This window comes from Aphelocoma coerulescens, chromosome 12 (assembly GCF_041296385.1).
Source record: "Aphelocoma coerulescens isolate FSJ_1873_10779 chromosome 12, UR_Acoe_1.0, whole genome shotgun sequence".
Taxonomy (NCBI): Eukaryota; Metazoa; Chordata; class Aves; order Passeriformes; family Corvidae; genus Aphelocoma; species Aphelocoma coerulescens.
Window position 1 is genome coordinate 14,237,035 of NC_091026.1, and position 21,563 is coordinate 14,258,597.

Sequence of the window (21,563 nt, forward strand, 5' to 3'; positions counted from 1 at the left end):
ACCTCCAATGCAAATGGACACAAACTCCTGTGGAAAAGTTGGAAATTTTACTTCAATATTTTGCTTTCGAAATGACAGCTGCCAATATGTCTATAATTTGCTTAAAGATATCTCTGTTTTGGAAGATCTGCAGGTAACTATACTATAATGTGGCTGATGATACAACAGCTTTTCCCAATCAACGGCAGACGTGAAACCTGTGTGCCAAGCAACACACTACCCCACTTTTAAAATAATTTTTTCTTGTTTTTTTTTTCATGTATCTGTGTCTTTTGGGTGGGCACTGGGATCTTTCTTATGGCTATGCCTTCAGCATTCAGCATCATCACACCAACCTGCATTTACAAATATCTGACCTCACGTGCAGCACTAAAAATAAGTAATTACCTACAAAGCCCAAAAGAATGGGTGATTCATTGCCTTATTGTGAATAAGCACTCTCCAGAGTGTCAACAGAGAAGTGCCTGCTTGGGAGAGTCCACATTTCACAGCAATGGGATGAATTCCAGTTCTAGGGTGGATTAGGCTTTGCATCCTGTGAGCTCCTGTGAGAAACAGGAGCTTGCTCATGGGCACCTACCTTTTCACACAGGACTCGATCATGTCACTCGCCATAAGCTTCAAGCGCTGCTCTAAGTGTTTCCCAAACTCCTCCTCAGGCCAGTGCAAATCCCGAATGAAGGTCTGTAGGGCATCAAGTTTCCAGAACATATCTTCTGAGGTGCCTGATCCATTGCTGGCAGGGCAAAATGAGAACAAAAGTCAAAAGTGGCATCACGGTCTTTGCAACCTGATGTGGAGACCATTCCTGCAACAAGTGTAAGGCAGACAGCAGTTTCATACACAGGACAACGCTGGCCATCTCCACCATCAGGATTTTGAGTTTTACCATACAGTTGCCTAATCTACCTTGCTGTCATCACCCACAAAACTTTCCAGACCAGATGAGTAAGACAACATCATGAGTTACACATATTAACGGGAAGAACGTGTGTATGGTAAAAATCAGCCTTAGTTAATAACCACATTAATGTATGTGATTATTAAGAATTAAGGCCAGAAACTGTGGGAGAAAATCCTTGATCAATAATAACTGCCATACTAGGCTGTATGCAGTTATTAAGATTTAGGGTTTCATGCAATTCTCCCCCCTCCAAATTATATCTTGAGTTTGCTTTGTCCCCCCAGTACAGCCCTATTTCCAGGTAAGGGACAGTGCTAACAAGTGGTGAGCGAGGACACGCTTTATCTCTTGAACAGCTGAAAAAAAATTGGGGTAAGTCAATTGAGCTAAGGGTACATCTCATATCCAGGAGTTTCGGCAGGATTTACCACTGCACCTTTCTCTTTGCAAATGCAATTATAGGACAACAAATTTACATTTAAAAAAATTTATTTTGCAACTTTGGTCTGCCACAAAATTCTCAATTTCTTTCACAAGCATATATTCTGGTACCCACACCCCTGCCCAGATGGAAGTCTTTGGTCCTGCAGTGTGTAGCTACACCAGCTCTTTTCACAGTATAATTATATCTCAAACCTCCACTTACAGAATAAAAATACAGGACTGGATTGCACTCTGTTTGTGCAGAGAAATTTATGCATCCATAACCCCTTTCTCTCCCTCTCCTCTTCTCCCTCACTTTTTTTTTATCAGAACAATTACCAAGGGAGCTTCAAGAGTTTCAACCCCCTCCTCGCATACCACTAATGCTAACACAGTAATTTATAAGATATTTAACACACCATGCATTACCACTTGTGCTGACATCATCTATAGAAACAGATGAGGGAGGGTGTTTCTATTGTGACAGATGCCAGCTGCATTGAGTTAATGCTAGAGGAGCTTGGAACTAATGCAAAGAGGGCTACTCCCAGGTGAGAGCTGTAGTCCCAACATGCCAGAGGGGTCCTGTGGGATACTGGGCTAGCAGAATCAACGAGATAAAGAATGAATCATCTTAGTTGTAGGAGAAACATATCTGACACTAAGCAACAGGTAACATGTCCTTGATGGAGGGGTAGGGTGCATAAAAGGAAACCAGGGAGATGAAAAGATAAAGAATCAGGCATTTGCTTTAGCCAGGGGACCAGTTTGGACAACAGTCTCAAATGTTCATCTACCACCAGTTTTTAGTTCAAACCTGTGCTTGGGTGTAAGCAAGCTTTAACAGTCTAAACCCAGTTTTGGAACTGTATGAATTTACATTTTAAGTGATTAAATGTGTACAAATATAATAATTAGTATTTACTACAGCAATATTATGACATCCAGTTGGTTTCAAAATTTTTAAAGAATTACTCTCAGTCTTTTTCTCACTTTTGATTAGGACTCCATTCAAGTAAACAATATAGTATATTCATTTCCAAAATGCACTGTTTGTATTTTGCTTGGGAGCACCACAATTACTCTAATCACGCAGGCAGCTTGCAATATACCATTGATGCTCAAGCATTTTCAGAGGAATTATCCAATTTTCTGTCATTACATGATTCTTATCTTTTCAAGGGCAATACCACAAAGCATGCACAGAGAAAGATTAAAACTTTTGGGTACTCTTTACAGACAACTGCCTAAGCTAGCCTTTAATATAACTATCTTAGCATGAATATGAGTTGTATGGCTTTGAAACATAAACAACCAAGCCAATATTTTAAAAGGTTTTAAAATCTATTTTAAAAGATCTCACATCAGTGTTTTCTTTACTTTTGTTCATTACCAGTGCTCTGCAATCCTGCCTGTGCCAGACTAATGGCAGAGGCCTTCTGGTGGACTCCAGGTGTAGATGTAACCGAGGGTGTTTCAGTAACAGTGAACAGGGGATTCTTGGGGGAGTTCTTCAGTTTTATCCATTAAGTGAGAGGATAGGGGAAAAGCACCATAGTGCTGACTGAGACCACCCTATGCCAACCCTAAATAACTCTCTAGGATTTTAGAAGGAGAATGGACAAGTAACAGTTCCCATGATAGGGCATCTTGAGAGATAACCTACCTCAAATGATGAGATTTGTGTTGAGCCCACTCCGTACCACCCTCCACACTGCTCAGTGGGATATCTCCTTAAGAGAACTTGCCTAATCTGTGCTGGGGATTTGTGGTATGTTCCCCCGAGCTTCACACATGCACCCTGGGACACTCTGACAGGAACCTGGGAGCACAGAGTGGAAGGCTCCTACAGAGTGACTGCTTTGACACTATTTTCCAAGCCATAATCTAAAACGCACATTGAAAATATCTTTCTTTAGTTGGTCATGGCATTATTTGGGCAGTAATGAAGGCTATGGAGCTTTAATTGCTCTCTGGGACATCCCCCAACACGAATAAAACCTGTTACAGGGTGCTCCTCTTTCTTAGACTGCTTCATCAAAATCAAGACAAAAATTACCTGGGAAATGCAGAGCTTGTATTAAATAAAATTCATTTTTAGATCTACATCTGGTCCACAGAAATTGGTTGACTGGCATTGAAATTGGTTCATCTTCTCTTTTGAACAAAACTGTTTGCTTGAGACACATAATGTCATATTATAAGTTCTGTGGTTTGTATGTTATTCAGACCATGCCCCAGTGTTGACAGCTATTTTGTAAAGCAAGATACTTCCTCAAACTCTCAGTGGGAGTTGAGACAAATTTTCAAGGTTTATACAAAATACCCCTCAAAATACACATGCCAGAAATTCACTGGTGTCTCATTCAGAAAGCATCTAATTAACTGTATCACTCTTTAAAGTTTTATGTAATGCACAGAAACAAACAATACATATCCATGCCAAGATCACTTTAAATTTAAATGAGATCTAATTTGAACTGAATACACACTCAGAATCATAAATAGCAGCCATCCATGACGGTGCAGAAAAGCTAGGCATTTGTGGGATGCCTAGTGGGATGTTAACTGGTAGATTTGGTACTTTAGGGAGATTCACATTTGGTAGATTCACATTGGGCAGATTACTTGTTAAACTCCTGTGGAAGAAACAGACAGAAAGAAAAAATACCATAACAGTGACAATGCCGATGTAGCAGAAGCACATGACACTCAGAAACAAATCTGCAAAGTTCACAGCATGAGGACAGTTAAAAAACCAAAGCAAAACATATCAGAAAGAAGCATGAGTATGGAAGCTTAAACGTACTGTGTTTGCAGTCTGCTATAAAATTCAAATTGCTTAAAAAACCAAAAAAGCAAACCAGAATGAAAAGAAGAATCACAAAGTAGCAAATTAAAAGAAACTCAAACACCTGTGAAAATAACTGCACCTTCAAGTCCTGATACCATTTCAAAGTGCAGAGAGCAGCTTTTCTTCCAAAAAAATCTCTCTTTTAAGGAAGAGTCTCAGTTCTTACACACAGGCTTGAATGAAAGAGCTAAACTCAGAGCTCTGCTAAGGAACTGGAATTTGAAATAATAAACAGAGTCTGGAATTCCAGCCATAAGAGTTTTTCTCGCCACCAAGTTCAATGGAGTTGCAATTTTGCTGCAAAACCTCTCTATCTTAGACCCTCTACAAATAAAGATGGGCTAATCTGGAGCGATGAAACGAACTACAAGGTTCTTCCTCTGTGAAGACTGTGCCCTGATCGTCCCTTGCATTCCTGGGTGCAGAGAAAAGGATTGTCCAGCCCTACTATTTGTGCACTGTGAATGATCTGCACTTTGTAAATAAAAAAGGACTAGTACGTTACTGTTTCATAGCTGGAAGTGGGCTATGAGGTGATTAAGATATTCAAAGGTTAATATGAAGCATGTGTACTTGGGCATCATTACTTCAATCAGTATTTTCAAATGTGCAACTGTTATGCCACTAGAGATTTTTAAAAAGTGGGCAGCTGTAAGGATTTAATGCAACATCTCTCCTGGAACAAGGTGCATGTAACAGCACTGCAAGCCCAAAGTTTGGAATCCACCCCAACACATTTCAGTGTGCTAGCTCTCTAGATGTTACAATTGGTCTAACTCTGTTTTAATGAGTATCTCATCACAATTATATTCTACAAGCAAAATAAAAACATCAGGAGATCTGGGAATCAGCAAAAGATAGATCTCAATCTCAACCCAACTCACATGTTACCTGGCCCTCAGAGGAGAGGCCAGTTTCAGAGAAATGCCTCATTTCTGCCCTCTCCCAGGAACACTGTCTGACTCACTGGTACACAACCCACAGGTGGTTTCACAGTCCCATGTGAGGAACAAAACCAGATACTTTGACACCATTTTCACCAGACTGTTACTTGGACTCAGTGAAAATGGAATCAGAAAATTCACGATTTCAGCTTCACCCTGCACTGCTGAAGCTACTGAGAGCTTTTCTATTGATGCACATGGGCACTGCTTCAGCATCCAAACTTTCCTGCTCTCAGTGACTGCATCAGGATATGCCACCTTTGGATGTCTCTCCATTTCCCTGGATTAAATTAGTTACTTTATGGACACCATTATCTGGATTTCTGTGAAACTATCAAGTTATACACGATGTCTTTCAAGGCATATTAAAATGTTAGTAACTTCCCTGAGACATATTTTGCACTTCATTTATATGTATTTCAGTTATACATCAACCCCCAAATTAATGGAATTGAGCTGCCTGTACTGAATAGATGTTTCCTAACACAACAGACAATGTGAACCACATCTCTGCCGCAGCTCTGCTTGTTATTGGTGGTGAATCTGAGGAAACAGACTTCATTCTTTGTGAATAAAATCACTTGTTGGGGAGGAATATCACAAATCAAAGTATTTTTCTAGTGAAAAAACCACAACTATGTTCTTATTTCTAATTATTTCTATGATTCTTAGTAGATTTAGCTTCCTGCTATCTGTGTCTTCTCTTTTTCAGGCAAACAGGAGAATTCACTACCATCACAAAGTTGTCCATTGTTTCCATTCATACTGTATCTGCTGTTAAGATGATATGACTATTGAATGAGACATAGACTCCATAGTGATTGAGAGAGTGTTAAATCTTCAGAAATGGCAGTGCATGTGGTTAGATACTGATATGGAATAAATAAAGAAATAGCAAGAGGTGGACAACATATAAATGTATAAGGAAAAGCAACTTAAATAACTTAGCCAGATGGTAAATACATAAATCAGAGGACCTTTGGTTTTAATATTAAAATTCAAGAAGTGACAGTGTTATATTAATAAAAACACTGTATTAATAAAATATGACTTCTAGAGTAAACAGTATACTATATTCACACGGAAACATATTTCTTTTATACAACACATTATTTTGCTGATGCAAGAGTATGTTGCAAGAATACGTTAGTACTCTTAGAACAAAACGAAACAGCAAAATAATGGAGTATATTATATTAACATACAGTAACTAATGTAAAAAAATATTCTCCTGAATTGACATGCAGTTTTTTCAGGTTCAAATGATCTAATTATCTGACTAGCAGTTGCAGTGAGACCTCTAAAAAATTATTAATATTACCAACAAATGTTCCGTAAAGCCTGCAATTGTTCAGACCATAAAGCTACAGGTCCAAGATGAGAAACTGTTTCTAGAAGCCAGCCATGCCTATTTAATATAGACGGCTAAATATAACCTCAGCCATCAGGCAGGGAATGTGGGCATTTGCATCAACAAGAAGAGGGCTGTCTGATTTAAAACGACTCAGCTCCAGGACTGGATCCTGATAGCTTTGATAAGAGACACAGGTTCTGGAGCTGCACTGCTTGTTTTCCTGGCATCTTCTGCTTCAGCCCCGTTTGTTTGTGTGAGCTGTGGAAATGGCTTTCACCTGGACTGTCTGCTGGGAAATTCTCAGTGCAAACAGACTGGCAATATACCCCTGCACAACCTCCCAATGCTCACACTGTACAGCAGCACTGATCACATGGAACACGTCCAGTTGCACCGCGGCTGCTCCTGTAGAGCTGCCCTAGCAATGAAAGGAGGGCAGAAAAATCACAGTATTTTTACTGAGTCGGCTCCTGGGTTCAGAACAGAGTTGAACGAGACCCTTGGCCACACCTAAATGCTCAGTTCTTACGGGATGCCTGAAATGATTTAGTGATGGAAGACGCAAACGCCTGTCTCTTCCATCACTATAAACACTTGCAACCTCACTGTGGAGGCTCAGCAAATGCTCAAGAGCAAATCTTTTCACAAAAGCCTTGATGTGAAGCAAAGAGCTTGATCGTGAAGTAGGCAGTCAAATCTGTGCTCCTCCTGTGACTGACACCCAGAATAGTAACAAAAATACTCACTTTCACTACAACGGTGCTTCTTTTAAGGGGAAACAATTTTCACTATCATTTTGTAGTTGTACAACCTTATAAAATGATTAGTATAATAATATTTTTCAAGTTCTGACATTTATATTAATGATACAGTTATAAATATTTCGCAAAGAGTTAGTGAGCAATTAATAAATGCTAAAGCCAGGACTACAGAGCGGTAGAGAGAGCCCTGGGTCAATGAGTAATGTCCTAGTCAAGCCACTGAAATGGGTTGTCATTGCACCAGCTTTAGCATTTGCTCAAAAAGATTTTTCTTTCAACACAGACACACACACAGAGACACACATACATACGTGTCAGCTGGCTGCAAGATAAATCAGCGCTCTCCGAGAAGCTAGCATGAAAAAAACCCATTGCAAACCCTACTTTTCCAAGACCTCTCAAATCACCAGAGAACAGACCTACTCTGTATCCTGCATACTTGGATGACTGTGCGAAGGACAAGTGTTCCACATTTCTCTGCGTGGATTCATACGAGCGCACCAGCTGCTCTAGCTATAGGGCACGGACCCCCTGCAAATTCAGCAGCTCTGCAGAGGCAGATTACAGAGCCCTCATAAGCACATAACATCAATGCTTTTTCCCCCCATTTTTTTTCAATACTTAACAGTATCTCTCTCACTGCGATTTCTGTACCTAGCTCCTCAGAGCATAAGGTGCAGAGTATTCAGCAATGAAAATAGAAGAAATACATGCTTGCAAACTGCCATCTGGTCAGGTTATGGAGGGCTACATATTTCAGCCTTGACTGCAAGCACAAGTACAGAGAAACCCTTTCAAAAGATTCTGTGTTGTGGAATAATTTCTTGGTTAACAGGAGATAATGAGATTTCCTTCTCACAATGCACTGTAGAGATCCAGGACAACAAGCTTGGTGGAACAGTCAGTTATGATGATCTGTCTTTGCTGGCCAACTTGAAGGTCTTTCTCCAAAGAAGAGGAAAGCTGTGGAAGAACATTCTGCAGTGATCCTGATTTCCAAAAAAGCTCAGCAGGAGAGGTGGCAATAGAAGGTCACAATTTGTTTGGGAATTGGCTGGTCCAAACTATTTGAGAATCCATGGCCAAAAATTCAACTGTGCTGTGGTATGGACATGTGGGGTGAGAAGACAGTAGATAAAGGAGGGCAGATCAAACAAAGTAAGTCTCTAACCTGAATTTCTCTGCAAGTTCCCTGTCGATCAGACAAAGAGGAGCAGGTGGTCTGCCCAGGAGGCAAAGATGAAGACGCCTTAACATTTAGTTCTGAACAGCACATCAAAAATGTCATAAGATCCTAGGAATGACACTCCTCTTTTCCTTTGCACTGTATGTGCCACCCTCTGGCACTCACTGGTGCCTCCCTTCACCAGGTCACATGGTGTTGAACCAGCGTTTGCAACTCACACTTTTGTGTGTGAGACACAAGAACAAAATATCAACTAGTGAAAAAAAACCCATGGTGCATCTTTTCACCAGATGGACAGAAGCTTCTTGTGGAAAGCACCCACTTTCCTGCTGGAAGAAATCTTTTAAATACTGAAGCCTGTAAGAGCAAGAGTCCATCCTGGGCTTTTGCTTGGAGATGCAATACTCAAAGCATGCTGTAACTGGAACTCCAGAAGGGAATAACCATCACAAGAGAACTAAGAAAAGATCTTTTACAGCTATCAGACATAACTTGGAAATGATAGATGCTGGCATGCTCAGGGACAAAGCATTTTGACAGGCAAGTAGCACATCCAAGTACTTATGGACATCTATAGTTAACCCCCTAAAGTCATTTAAAAGCAAAAAGCTTCTGATAAAAGAAAAAAAAAAGCAGAATTATTTGTTTATTGAGTGCTTGACCCAGGTAAACAGGTACACAGAGTTAACTGCTTCTGTTTCATAACAGACAAGGAAATACAAACATATTCTTTACTAAAGCAGAGCTCTGAAACTGAAGTTAATGCTAACTTCGAAGTGCAATTCCACTTGAAGGAGTGGCTGTAAAAATGGCATTCTCCTACTCGAAAGATCTATTTCTTGTATGTTTTCTGGGTCACATCTGCTTATTTGAAGCAAGATTTTTTAGGATTTTTAATCCTGTTAGCCTGCAGACCAAAGACAGCAAATGGAAAGTGAGAGAGGCTCCTGAATGCCAGCCACTTAACCCCACTCAAAACAGAGGGGATGATCAGGTGTCAAGAAAAAGCCTGAGATTTGGCAGGCAGAATCCTTACGGATGCTGAGGATGCACAAAAAAGAAAGGAAAAAACCTGGGTACTCAGACTCCAGGTTGCATATGGGAGGCTGGCTGCTGAACAAAATCTCTTTTCCTTGTAAACGGAACATATTTGGTGTGAAAAGCCCTGAAAGACCACACGTTCTTTTATCAGAAACCTCTGAGAGTGCAGTGCCATTTCACTTTGCCTAGAGAATGACAAAAAATAGCCAGGAAAAGAGTCTCTCCAGAGGTCACCTGGTCCCACTTCCTAGTCCGAGGCACTGCCAGACTCATGTTGCTTGCAAAGGGTCCATCTTTCTCTTTTAATATCTTTATTAGAAGGAAAAGTCAGTTATTTCCCTTTGTAGGATCTGACTTGGCTTTATAGAGCAAGTATGACAGGGTTCAGCAATGCTTCAAAATCTGTGAAATAACAACAGTAATCCAAAGCACATGTCACATTTTTATCATTCACCAGCTCCTGAGTTCAATTTGGGTTTTTCTCAGGCTCCCAGTTTCTTGCTGGCGAACTCCTAGCTTTCCAAATGTAAGAAATTATTATGCTTGAATCATCTTGCCCATGTTTCACTTTGGTTTCTGCATGTCTAATCCTAAAGGCAGGGGAGCTGGGACTGGCAGAGCTGCCCTGGACATGGGGACCTGTGCAGCCACCAGCCATGGGGCTGATGCTAGAGGCACACATTGCACTATCCCCCCACAGGGTGGGTGGAAAAAATGAGTATTGGGAAGAATAAATACAGCAATGACTCACAGGGGTTATAGGGCTGAAACTGAACACAGTGAAGCGAGATATTTTTGTTCTGAAAAGGAGCTATGTGAGTTCAAAAGCAGCATTGGAAAAGGCCTTTTAGAATGGGTTCCAAAAAGCCATGGCAGTTAAGAAAGTTTTCCCATTTTCATGGTTCCCTGTTCAAAGGCACACAGTTCAAACTGAGGCAGCAATGCATTTCAAAAACCCAATACCATTTCCCTCATTAACCTGAAAATCCTGAAGAGATCGGGCCTCCTATTTTTATCATTAAACTAGAAAGTTTAAAGCACTTTCTGCATGTCCAGTCTAACGTTTGCTAATTCACCTCTATATGAATCTCCATCCATTTGCACCCAAATTCCGATTGTATCAAAGGAGGTTTCCTTACTTTACTGGCTCCCATGACTCCCGCTCAAAGCCCCTGTGAATTGACTGTGCAATTGAGGACTCCATCAGATCGACATATCTAACAACAAGTGGAGCAAACAGGTCTTGGAGGTGTTTGTGGAATTTTCCATTGCACAAATTATCTAGAATAGATAAATAAAAGTATAGTAAGACACTACTGTTACTACAACCTCTGTAACAAACCACAGTGTGGCACTTCCATCACACAATGAATTTGTCAGTCAACAGGAAAACTTCAAGAACATAACAGGAGCTTGCATCAGGCACCAATGTTCATGACACAGAGAGCAGAAATGACTTCTTACTCCAAACAAGTAAACAAACAATGAACCTTCTTTTCCATTAAAGTCAAACTTACAAATACATTATCACTTCCTGTGAATAAAAACTGGTGTAAGAAATACAGCATGGCAAACATTATGGCTTTAGCAGGTGTGAGAATAATTTCTTCTTTGGTTGCTCACTACCATGATGCTGGAACTTGCTTTCTGAGGATGAGTCCCTGGCTTTTTTCATGTAGTCTTAGAAAGCTAACTGGGGTCCTGGTCTAGGACCTAGCTAAGGCAATGCCAATTTAGCCACCAGCTCCCCAGGGAAGGGTTGGATCACCCAGAAAAGTGCCAAATCCTCACATGGGTTTTGAAAGCATGGGCCCAAGTGCTTCAGAGAATAGTCTCATTTCACAAAGCACTGTTCTTCTGAACTAGTCCTGCTTCCATTTACTTTACTATTTTACTCCCTTCAATAAAATCATACAGCAGGGACCGGTTTACTCCATGCTAAATAAATGCAGTACACACATATAAAACGATACACACATTTAAAGACAATGAGATAGAATACCCAATTTCCTGCTTATCAGGTAGCCATTACCAAGAGACTTGAGAAGATGAAGCAAAATACAAGTTCAACTTCCCACCTTTGACTGAGGTGATTTAAGGGGTGTGCTTTTTTCCTAGTGGCAATGGAATAAAATCAAGCTGATGCTAAAAGAGTGTGTAAATGTGTAAATCTCTACCCATCTCAGTTCTCTGTGCAGTAGGGAGAGGCTGAAAGCATTATCAGTAACCTGAGCTGCCCACTGAAGAGAAAATGATCAAAATACAAAATACATACAGTCACTACGGAGGGAATCGTTTATGAGTTGAAAGAGCGGGAAGCTGTCCCAGGTGTCTGGGGGTTGCACCTCTAATGCTGCATCCATATCCACTGCAAACAGGGACAGGAAGGTCTCCGCATGCTCAACCATTAGGTCTGACCACCAGGCAAAGGCCTTCAGAGTTGGTAGAAAAAGATAATAAAGAAGTGTATTAGTTCTAATAAAGCACAGGGAAAGATGTTAGGCCACATATCTAAAAAAAAAAAAAAAAAAAAAAAAAAAAAAAGTTGCATCCCATGGAAACTACCTTTATTGTAAAGAGAACAGTGCTTTGGAGCACTAGCCTGCATGGGCAGTGCTAATCACAGAATTAGGCACTGCCGCTCTAACACAAAGGTTTCTTGTAGTGGATCACTTCAGACCTCCACTGTAAAGGCATGCAGCTGTCTGTAATGTGGCAGAGAAGGTTTCATCTGTTCAATTTACAATAAATTAATTCATTAATCATTAATTATGTTAATTATCAGGAAAAAAATCAACTAATTCTTATTTCTAAAGTACAGAAATTTGGGAGTTTCTTCACTGTGGTTATGGGTTTTCTGACGTGTTTTTCAACAGCTTAAATTTTACTTAGATTCACTACTTGCATTTGTCTTGAAAAATTAGAAGCCTGAGACATTAAAATCTGTCCTAAATAATTCATACTCTGTTTCAAAGATATTTCAAACATCACCAGTAAAAGTTATTACGGCACTGTTCATTTTACATGGTTAGCTAACACACTACCATCTTCATGATGCTACTGATTAGGAATCTATTATAAAGCCCTACTGTCAACATGCCAAGGTAAAAAAAAATATCTACAGCAAGCCTATATTTTCACAGAGGCAGGAAAAAAATATGTCTAAACTTGAAAACCAAAAAATATCAGTGAGGTAACTCATTCTCATGCACATGGGTCCTTAAAATTCTCTGTGCGGGCTCTCTGAGGTGACATTCAGATCATACACGGCTCAGATGTGAATGCTGCAAATGCATGCATGCGTGTTCAGTAGTCACTTCTGGCTGGAAGCATGCAATATGAGAAGAGCTGTCCATAGGACCATTTGCTGTCATTTTGAAGTGATAGGAAATTAGTGACTTAAAGGAGCTAAGGAACAGCTTTGCGGCACTTTGCGAGAAAAAGAAACCTCTAGCATAGGCACGAGAGTGGAGATGAAACAGAAGAGACTGGGAATGGAGGAATCAGTTTGAAGAGGAATTGCCAGTCAGGGAGGGGCATTTTTTTCAGGTTTTAGCAGATATGAGTAAGCAGAATGGGTTTTCACTCTCTCAGGGTTCAGTTCTGATTCACTGATGAAGAACTGCACTGATGTGCACAGCACAACTCCAGCTACTGGGTCACTTGGTCATGGAGAGGGAACAGCACCCCCAGAACAGGTTACTGCCCTTTGGTTTTTCCTGTTTTGGTTAGACTTGCCCAGCTACCAGTGATACTGGCAGGTGGTCTTCGGAACTATTTCCACTCCTTCAATCCTTCAAAATATAAAGCGAATATAAAGTATAAATATAAAATAAATATAAATATAAATATAAAATATAAAGTGACAGTGCCATGGTATTATTCCATGAGATTATATAAAATTGATGTGAAGGCATGGATAGATAGGGCATTGCACTCAACATTCTCTTCCCAGAGCACATCCAAGATGTAAAATAACCAAAATAACCACATGACCCCTAAACTAATCTTAGTATTGGGCCTGGCCAGTAATGGGGGTGAAGATGTGGACAAAGTGAGCTGTGCCATGAAGGCACAGCTTCAGTGTCTGCCCATGCCTGAAGTGGCAACATCAGCAGGTGAGTGTCCAAGTGGTCATGGCATGGGGCCATGAGGTGGCTACAGCAGAGTCCTTTGTTTGCAAACTGTCCTCAGCTCCAGGCCCATGGACGAAGCTGCCCAGCTCTGCTGCAGCAACTCCTGCTTGGGGATGCTCAGGGGCGCAGTGGTAGTGGTGACAGTGGCCTTGGGCATCTGCAGAGTTGTCACTCTGGAAAAGACAAAACCAAGGTGAAGGAGCCTGTGTGGGGCTGTGATGTGGGGCAGTGATGTGGGGCAGTGCTCTTCAGCTCTTCTCCACATTTGGTGCTGGTGTCCAGCCAGGCACAGGGCTGGATGCCTGTGAGTGCCACGTTCGGAGGCATCAAGCTGCTGAGAGACCACAGAGGAACTGAGAACATCAAGATGCAGGTGTGCTCCTGATGCCTGCTCCAACCTGCTCACAAAGCACGGGTGGGAAAGCAGCGCTGCTGAGCAGTGGGGCTGTGCAGGGTCCTCTTAAGTTAGCAACACCCAGCTGTGGTTTTCAGGGAGGGTGCTGGGACTCTGGTGCAGGGAGGGTCCTTGCCCTGATGTGGTTTCTCTGGCTGTGCCTCTGCCTGCCTAGAGCCTGCCATGCTGGCACCCACCAGACACTGCCCACAGGTCTGCAGCCATGGAGCAACCGCTACCAAGGACCAATGGCAACCGGCATTTTGGGGGAAGGGAAAAGAGGGGAGGCCAAAGAATGTCTTCTGTAACAAATCCCAACATAAACACTTCAGAGTCCAGCAATAAGAACCTACTTCCATGGAAAGGGAAAAAAAGAGCTATTTAAAAAAAACGAAAGCATGTGATCATTGGTGGAAAAAAAATATGCTCAAACCAGTAACAGTTTCCCTTTTGCTGGAAAAGTCAAATTTTAACTCCATAATTCTCTAACTTATGTCAAGATCCTCAACCTGCTCCCTAATTTCTGTAAGCAGGATTGGTAACACCATACTTAGAAAACATCCTTCAAGATGGTAACATTTCATTTATTTACCATCTACTTACCTGCTTTGCTTAAATAATAATGTAAAGGGGGGAAAAAAGTGTGCTTTCTAGTCAAACACACCTATTATTGTATATTTTACACATGGATACACATGTATATATGTATGACCTCCAGGAGTAAGGATACATATATACATATACACATACATATACATAGAGAGAGAAAACACAAGTTTAAAAATAGGTGAATGGCATTGTCTCTGGCATTTGTCATCAGTCATCCAGACAAAGGGAAAGAGAGCTAGGAAGCATCTGATGGGAGAGATGACATAATGACAGAGACCTCCCTCTCCCAGATTACAGATGTAGGCACATGGATTTGCTGTTTCTGCCTGTGCTGGGTTGCTTTCTTCTTATGGGTAAGACAAACCCAACTGACTAGACACAATACTCCTCTTGTAATGATTTTTGAACACGCTGTGAGTATTATTTTCTACATTCTCATTAAGGAGTCTGCCTGGATGTCCACATGGGGAAAAAAGGCATGTGTTAATTGCAAAAAACTATTGATTTTCAGTAAAATAAGGTATCTCTTCAGTAAGCAGTGGAACTTAATTTTTTGCTGAATAACCAAAGTAGACCAAAGAGTCACACCTGGCAGGTCAAGCCTTCTCCAGGTGAGTGACAACATCTAAAAAAAAGTCACCTGGAATTATATGGCAGGGAAAAACAAGTGTAATACCTCAGCAATGTTCATTGCACAGTGATAGCATAATGCAGCTACAATGCATAATAAAAATCAGTGAACAAACCACCCAGCCTCTTCTCTCTCTTCCCTGGGTGCAATTCAAAGTGTGCAGAGCTGGCCAATTGCCTGTGCACTGCTGAAATGCCACAGCCACCCTCAGGACAGGGATTCAATAATAACGCACCGGCAGTGTGCCGGGCTTCTGGAGAGAGATGGATTTCATCCTTCCAGGTCACCATTCAGAACAAGGGACTGGGATGCTTCCTATCTGTGTTGGCATTAACCTTCTGTCTCTAATCAAAACCTTGTGACACAAAAGATGCTGGAGAACAGTACTGAGCCTTCCTCCTCATGTGAGGATCTTGGCAGCGTGGCTGGCTGAGTGTGACCAGTCCTGCAACTGCTTCCTCTTTTCAAAATAACCTGTGTTTTAAAAAACAGCTCCTTCCCAGCTGGTTGTACATCCAGCCTGTGCTGGTGAGGAGTGGAATAAAACAGTTTGTGCACAAGCATAGTGCTCTCAAGCACTCCTTGCTTTAGTAAAAAGGAAATTTATTTCACTCTTCACCCCATATATTCTCTCTCTACATATAAATACTGTATATCCAGTACAAGGCACATACAGACAAAACCAAAGGAAGACCACTACCATTCTAGGCACTCGTGTAGTACTTAGTCCATCTCCACCACAGTGTACTAGAGGTCAGGTGAATGCAAACAACAGGTAACAACAGGCTGAGGAGCGAGTCCAGGCAGGTAGGGTTGTGTTGGGATGTAACTGCAGCGCTCATAAAATATACCCATTGCTGCATGCATGGACTGGACTGCTATGCCACATTTACCCTTCTGTGTCAGGCTACCCGCTCCGCAAGCAGCCGACCCAAAGTTGCTGTTACATTCCTCGGTCAAAGTTAGTGAAGCGAGGGCAACCCGGGTAAAATCCCAGTAGGAAACATGGCACTGAGAGGGCATGCACGGAATATGACAGGAGTGACTCGCTTCATTCAGTTTAGTCACATACCTCTTTCCCCTGCCAGGATCATCCAAGATTGAATGAACAGTAGAAAAACAGGGAGGAAATTTAAATATGTAATCAGGCATTAGTTGGGTTTTGTGGATTGCTGTGTATTATCAATAAGTAAAACTATACTGCATATTTAATACACACTGGAATGATTTTTAGGTGATTGTGAAATTATTTATCAAATGCTCTTAATGCAAAATATTGTGAGTATATCTATATATCTATATATATATATATATGAATGGGAAGGAAAAGAGAAAATAGTGAATGAGTGCTACAATACCTACAGTCATAAACAATAACTGTTCACTCCGAATTTTAAAATTATTAACTTCTCAATACGCATTCAAGAGCACCAGACTTACAGAGAACTCAGGGCTCAATCCTGCAAGTACTTACAGGGGTATGCAACATCACCTGCTCAGGCCGAAGTGTCCTGAAGTGCTGAGAGCAGGATTACAGCCAGCCATGCCAGCTGCCTGTGGGATCAAGTGTTTCCAGGATCAAACCTCACAATTTTCTGGTGTATATTTGACTATGACATGGTTTCACAAATCTTTCTGTTAAGGTGCTTTGAAGAGTTAAAAGTGGTTGTATTAGGCGTTAGATAACCCAGACAATGAGTAACAGAGCATAGTTCATCCTAACCTCTGTGACTAGTAATTGAGGTATTCCCAGTAAATCAAGGCAGAAGAGGCCAACAGAAAACCAGGTGAATTAATCGTGTACTGAAGGGGCCCAGGGAAATCCCTGCAAACAACCTGAATGCTCAGAAAGGGCAGAAAGGAGAATTGTTCTGTTTTGTTGCAGTTTTCCTTGCTCCGCTCTGGACAGCAGGAGCAGAAGCTGAAACAGGGACCCTGCTCATGCTGGCTGGAGGCACACACAAAGAGGTCATGATTTGGAAATACAACCTTTCTGGAAAGTGGACAGGCTTGCTCTTGCATGTAGTTGGTGGTGAATATTTTGGCCAGATTCAGCTCCTGCTGGCACTGTCAGAAACGCCGCAGACTGACATCGAGGAGAGCACAACTCAATTAATTCCTCCTTTAGCCCTCCTTCCCCTCTGAAAACAGATTCCTCCTGAAGTGCCTTCATCATACTTGAGCATCATTATTTATAAATACTTTCAGCTTTTGAAAAAGATAACCCAGCACCAGTTGGGAAGACATCACACAAATATACAAAGCTCCCACCAGATCCTGTGGAAGAGCTGCAGGACACAACCTCACCAGGGACGCTGCTCACCTCTGCATGGTGCTCTTCGTTTTGCTGTAGGACTTCAATTACCAACTCTGCCAGACGTATTGTATCTTCTAACTTTTTAGCTGGTGTGACTAACCGGCCTACATTCTCTGTAGTACAAGAACTCGAGTTAAAAGGAAGGCAGGGTGAAAAGCTAGATGTACAGTAAGTTATTTGAGAGGTTAAAAAAAAAAAAAAATCCCATAATATTCTACAGCTTTAAAGATCTTTTCATGCATATGTTAAATGCTTATATAATTAGTACTGAGCAAACCAGAAAGCCACATTCATTATTATACTATGAAAATACAGTGCTCCAGCTCCAAATTCCACAATACTGTCAAAGTTGGTTTGCTTAATGGTGGCACTTTATTAGCTCAAATAAGAACATCACATTCCCTAAAGACAGCATCTGGCCACTCATATATGAATGTGTATCCTTCGACATAGATGATGCTATTACAGGAATCATGTCTATATTATTTAAAAATTCTTTTAAGAAGATCAATTCAAACAAATCTGTCTGCACTTGTAATAAATTGTCAGACTCAAGCAATTTAAATGTCACCTGCTACTAAAAGCAAAACTCGCAGGTCTGCCTTGCTCCAGGATTTAACTCCACAAGGGTCAGGAGCTATGCATGCTGGAGGGAGTGGAAACTGGTAAATCCCACGCTCATAGGTAAGATTTATATGGGAAAAGAGATGCAATTTTACAACAAAAACCCCACAAAACAAACCAAAGAGTTTAAATCCTGGAGCTTGGTGTTTAGCTATGTTATTTTGTAGTGTTTTCTGAAAACTATAAAAAATAATTAATTCTATTCTTCCAGGTAATTTATATTATTAATAACACATTAAAAATACGAGGTGCTAACAATATGGAACATTTAGAGCATTTCCCTAGAAATAATGTAGAGGTAAAGAAAATAATCACATTTTCCTTGAACCACAGCTTCTGCAGAGCTGACCACAGACATGTCTCTCTGGTTCACACCCAGGTCCAGTCCCAGCTCTTTAGAGTAGTGAGGGCGAAGAGGGGCATTTCACTACACAGACAGTTCATACCTCTGCATCCACAGGTATTTTGGCCTCTCCATGGTATCAAACAGCAGCTTACTGCCCTGGTGTGTGCAAAATCTCCCTGCGACGGTTGTTTGGAGCAGGAGTGGAGTGGGAGACCTGCCCCCTTGGGATCCACATGCCAACAGGCCAGGTACTGACAGGGCATCTCACTCCAGCCTTCCATATACCTGTTTTTTCCTAGTGTTAGGTCTTGTTTACTGCTGGGACAGAAACTTGTGTTTGCACAAGGTGGCCCGTTCTGCTTGACCAGGCCACCCAGGGAGAAATCCCTGCCTTGCTGAAGACTCAGGGAGCTTCCAGGACTTCATTCTCCACCTCAAAGTCTTGCTAGCCCCTAGTTTTCCCTGAATATCTGTTTACAGGTAACACATTTCCCATGAAAAGGAAAGCCATATGTTCCACGACAGTCACATTTGGGAAGTCCCAAATGTGGCTGGTTTTTGGAGGAGCTCGGCAAGCTGAAGTCTGGCACTGTAGGGGCTCAGCTTGGCTGAGGGATGGTAAAGCACCATGCAAATGAACTCTACCATTTTACTGATTTATGGCTCAGATAAGGACCTTGGGTGTTTCTTCTCCAGTTTTCCTGCTGTTTCTTATATCACTGGAAACAAAAAAAAAATCAAGATTCCCCCTAATATAATTTATTGAGCAAATACTGAAATTGGAGATCTCCTGGTTAACTCCTCAGTCTCTGTCCTATTCTATCCAGCACCTCAATGGCTACAAGAAGTAGAAACCACTTCTTTTGCAAAAGGAGCCCAAAGACAGGTCCCTTAGTAAGATCTGGTTGTTTCTGCACCTCCGAAGCCAAGGGGAAGCTTTTCCATTGATCAGAGCAGCATCAGGCCCATTCTCATTTGCAACATTGATCTGCTCTCAAATATAACTAAAAGACAAAAGTGTTAATAAGAACAACTGCTCAAAGATGCTGTCTTTAAAGAAAATATTGATGCTTATACAACTTTGGCAGCCAGCAGATGTCAATCTTAATTTTTTTCCTTCTTATTTTAAATATTTCCCTGGTTAAGTTACTATACATCAGAATATTCTGCTAAGATAGCTGGAGCACTGACAGTTACATGAAACGTATACGATATACTTATCAAACATTTCATCCAACATCATGTAAAGCTCATACATATTTATAGTTTCCATGCAAAATGTTATGCAACAACAATGTTATTTTGTGCTGACGTTGATATTTGAAAATGTTGCATATGTCAGACATTGCTAGACAAAAAAATGTGGACATTTTGAAATAAATGCTACCTCTAGCTCTCTAAAACCTACCACGTCACACTAGGTGTTTTGTATAAAGCTGCATATGAGGACTAGCTTTCTACTGCTACACAAGCGGCTGCTAGACTAGAAAAGCACTGAATAAAAGAAAGGAAGACTATTACAGTACTTGGCGGCTGTTTGGCCATGCCTTTGAGCATATGATCTATCATATTAGTCTGCGTTTGAGGAGATGATGGTGGCCCAGCCGGCGGCTTAGGCTTGGGCGGACGGGCTGGTTGTGCATGACGGAGAGAGACGCCAAAAGTAAAGAGACAATTGACTTAGAAACAGTGACAAAAAGATGGAAACTTCGAAAGGAACATAAGCGGAAATGATCAGATACAAATGGAATAAGCTGCTGGGTTTTTGCTTATTGGTATTTGAGGTATTACATGGTAATGACACCATTTGACAATATGTATTCTAGGAGTCAGCAGATTCAAACATCCTACAGTACTGTGCAACCAGAAAGCTAAAAATTCAATGCAAGCATGAAACTGCACTTTGTGCAGTCACATGAGGAGACTGAGATGGGTTAATTCAGTTAAAACTCTGGAATTCAGAAAAGGTGAACTAAAAAACACGACTTGAAGTCAGCTCCCCAATGTTTAGGTACGTTTAGCAATAGAATAATGAGCCATAGGAATTAATTGCTTTGCAAATATCAATTACACATTTTAGAATTAAACGTCACTGTTGGTTAAAGGGAGCTATAAAATATTCTTGTGCAATTTAAACATGTAAAAAAATCTGTCACTTAAAAATGTGTGGTTCCTGATCGTTTCCAGCTCATTTAATTATTTTCAACTTGGAATTCTGGTGGCTTTTATATTCTGGGTTGAATCATATATAAAAACTTGCCAGCTCTATCAAATATGTTACTTGCTATTCCAAATGTTAGAATACTGCAATCAGGACTTGACCCATCTGTCATATAGTTTACAATATCAGCATAGGAAAAATTCAAAGAAAATAGCCTTTCCTTTTACATAAACCCAGAGAATAAATTATATACTGTGAATATATTAACACAATAGTTTCTATTCCTTTTAATAACAGTTTTTAGCAGCATTGTGACTATTTTTAATCATGTCATTTGCAAGGAATCTGGCATATTTATCTGGACATTCTACTGCCAAAAGCCCTTGCCATTTTGCTTGCACTTTCCAGTGGGGGAAAAAAAGTCAGTTGGCTTGTGCAAAGGAGGTTTCTGATTGCTTTTATTTCTCGCAGAACTGTAACACTTATCAAAGTATAATAAAGAATATTCAAGGAAACCATTAAGGAGTGTGAGTTAGGTTGGTGCCCCTCTCCACACACAGATATACATACATACATAAACACACACACAATGCACACATGCACACACATATTTTTAGTCTTTTAAGCTGTGTAATGATTAATTCAGACTCTCAGATTCAAGCTACTGGCTTTTTTTCTTTTCCTAGTTTTCTTACAACAGGAAAAGTAAATCTGGTCATTCATCTCTGGAGTAATCCTGATCTTTGTTCAATGTTTACCAAGGGTGACTTTGTCCCAAGAAACAAACCTCAGCCTCAAGTGACAAAAATAACTGCTTTTTGGGCACTGGCCTGATGACTTTCAGTCTACTTTAAAACATAAGCAAGAATTCAATTTGG

General features: G+C 40.9%; 1 protein-coding gene across 8 annotated transcripts in view; it reads right to left on the reverse strand.

Annotated features, from left to right (window-relative positions):
- The window catches only part of CADPS (calcium dependent secretion activator), a 210,823-nt gene that overhangs the window by 39,792 nt on the left and 149,468 nt on the right, over positions 1-21,563 (reverse strand). For 5 of the 8 annotated variants that reach the window (XM_069028360.1, XM_069028365.1, XM_069028364.1 and 2 more), the window contains 5 exons: positions 17,561-17,667; positions 11,743-11,899; positions 10,607-10,748; positions 3,820-3,966; positions 581-736 (listed from right to left, as the gene is read on the reverse strand). In XM_069028360.1, the coding sequence (XP_068884461.1) occupies positions 581-736; positions 3,820-3,966; positions 10,607-10,748; positions 11,743-11,899; positions 17,561-17,667 (709 nt within the window). The remainder of the gene's footprint in view (positions 1-580; positions 737-3,819; positions 3,967-10,606; positions 10,749-11,742; positions 11,900-17,560; positions 17,668-21,563) is intronic. The other 3 variants (XM_069028361.1, XM_069028367.1, XM_069028366.1) reach the window with 1 other exon arrangement.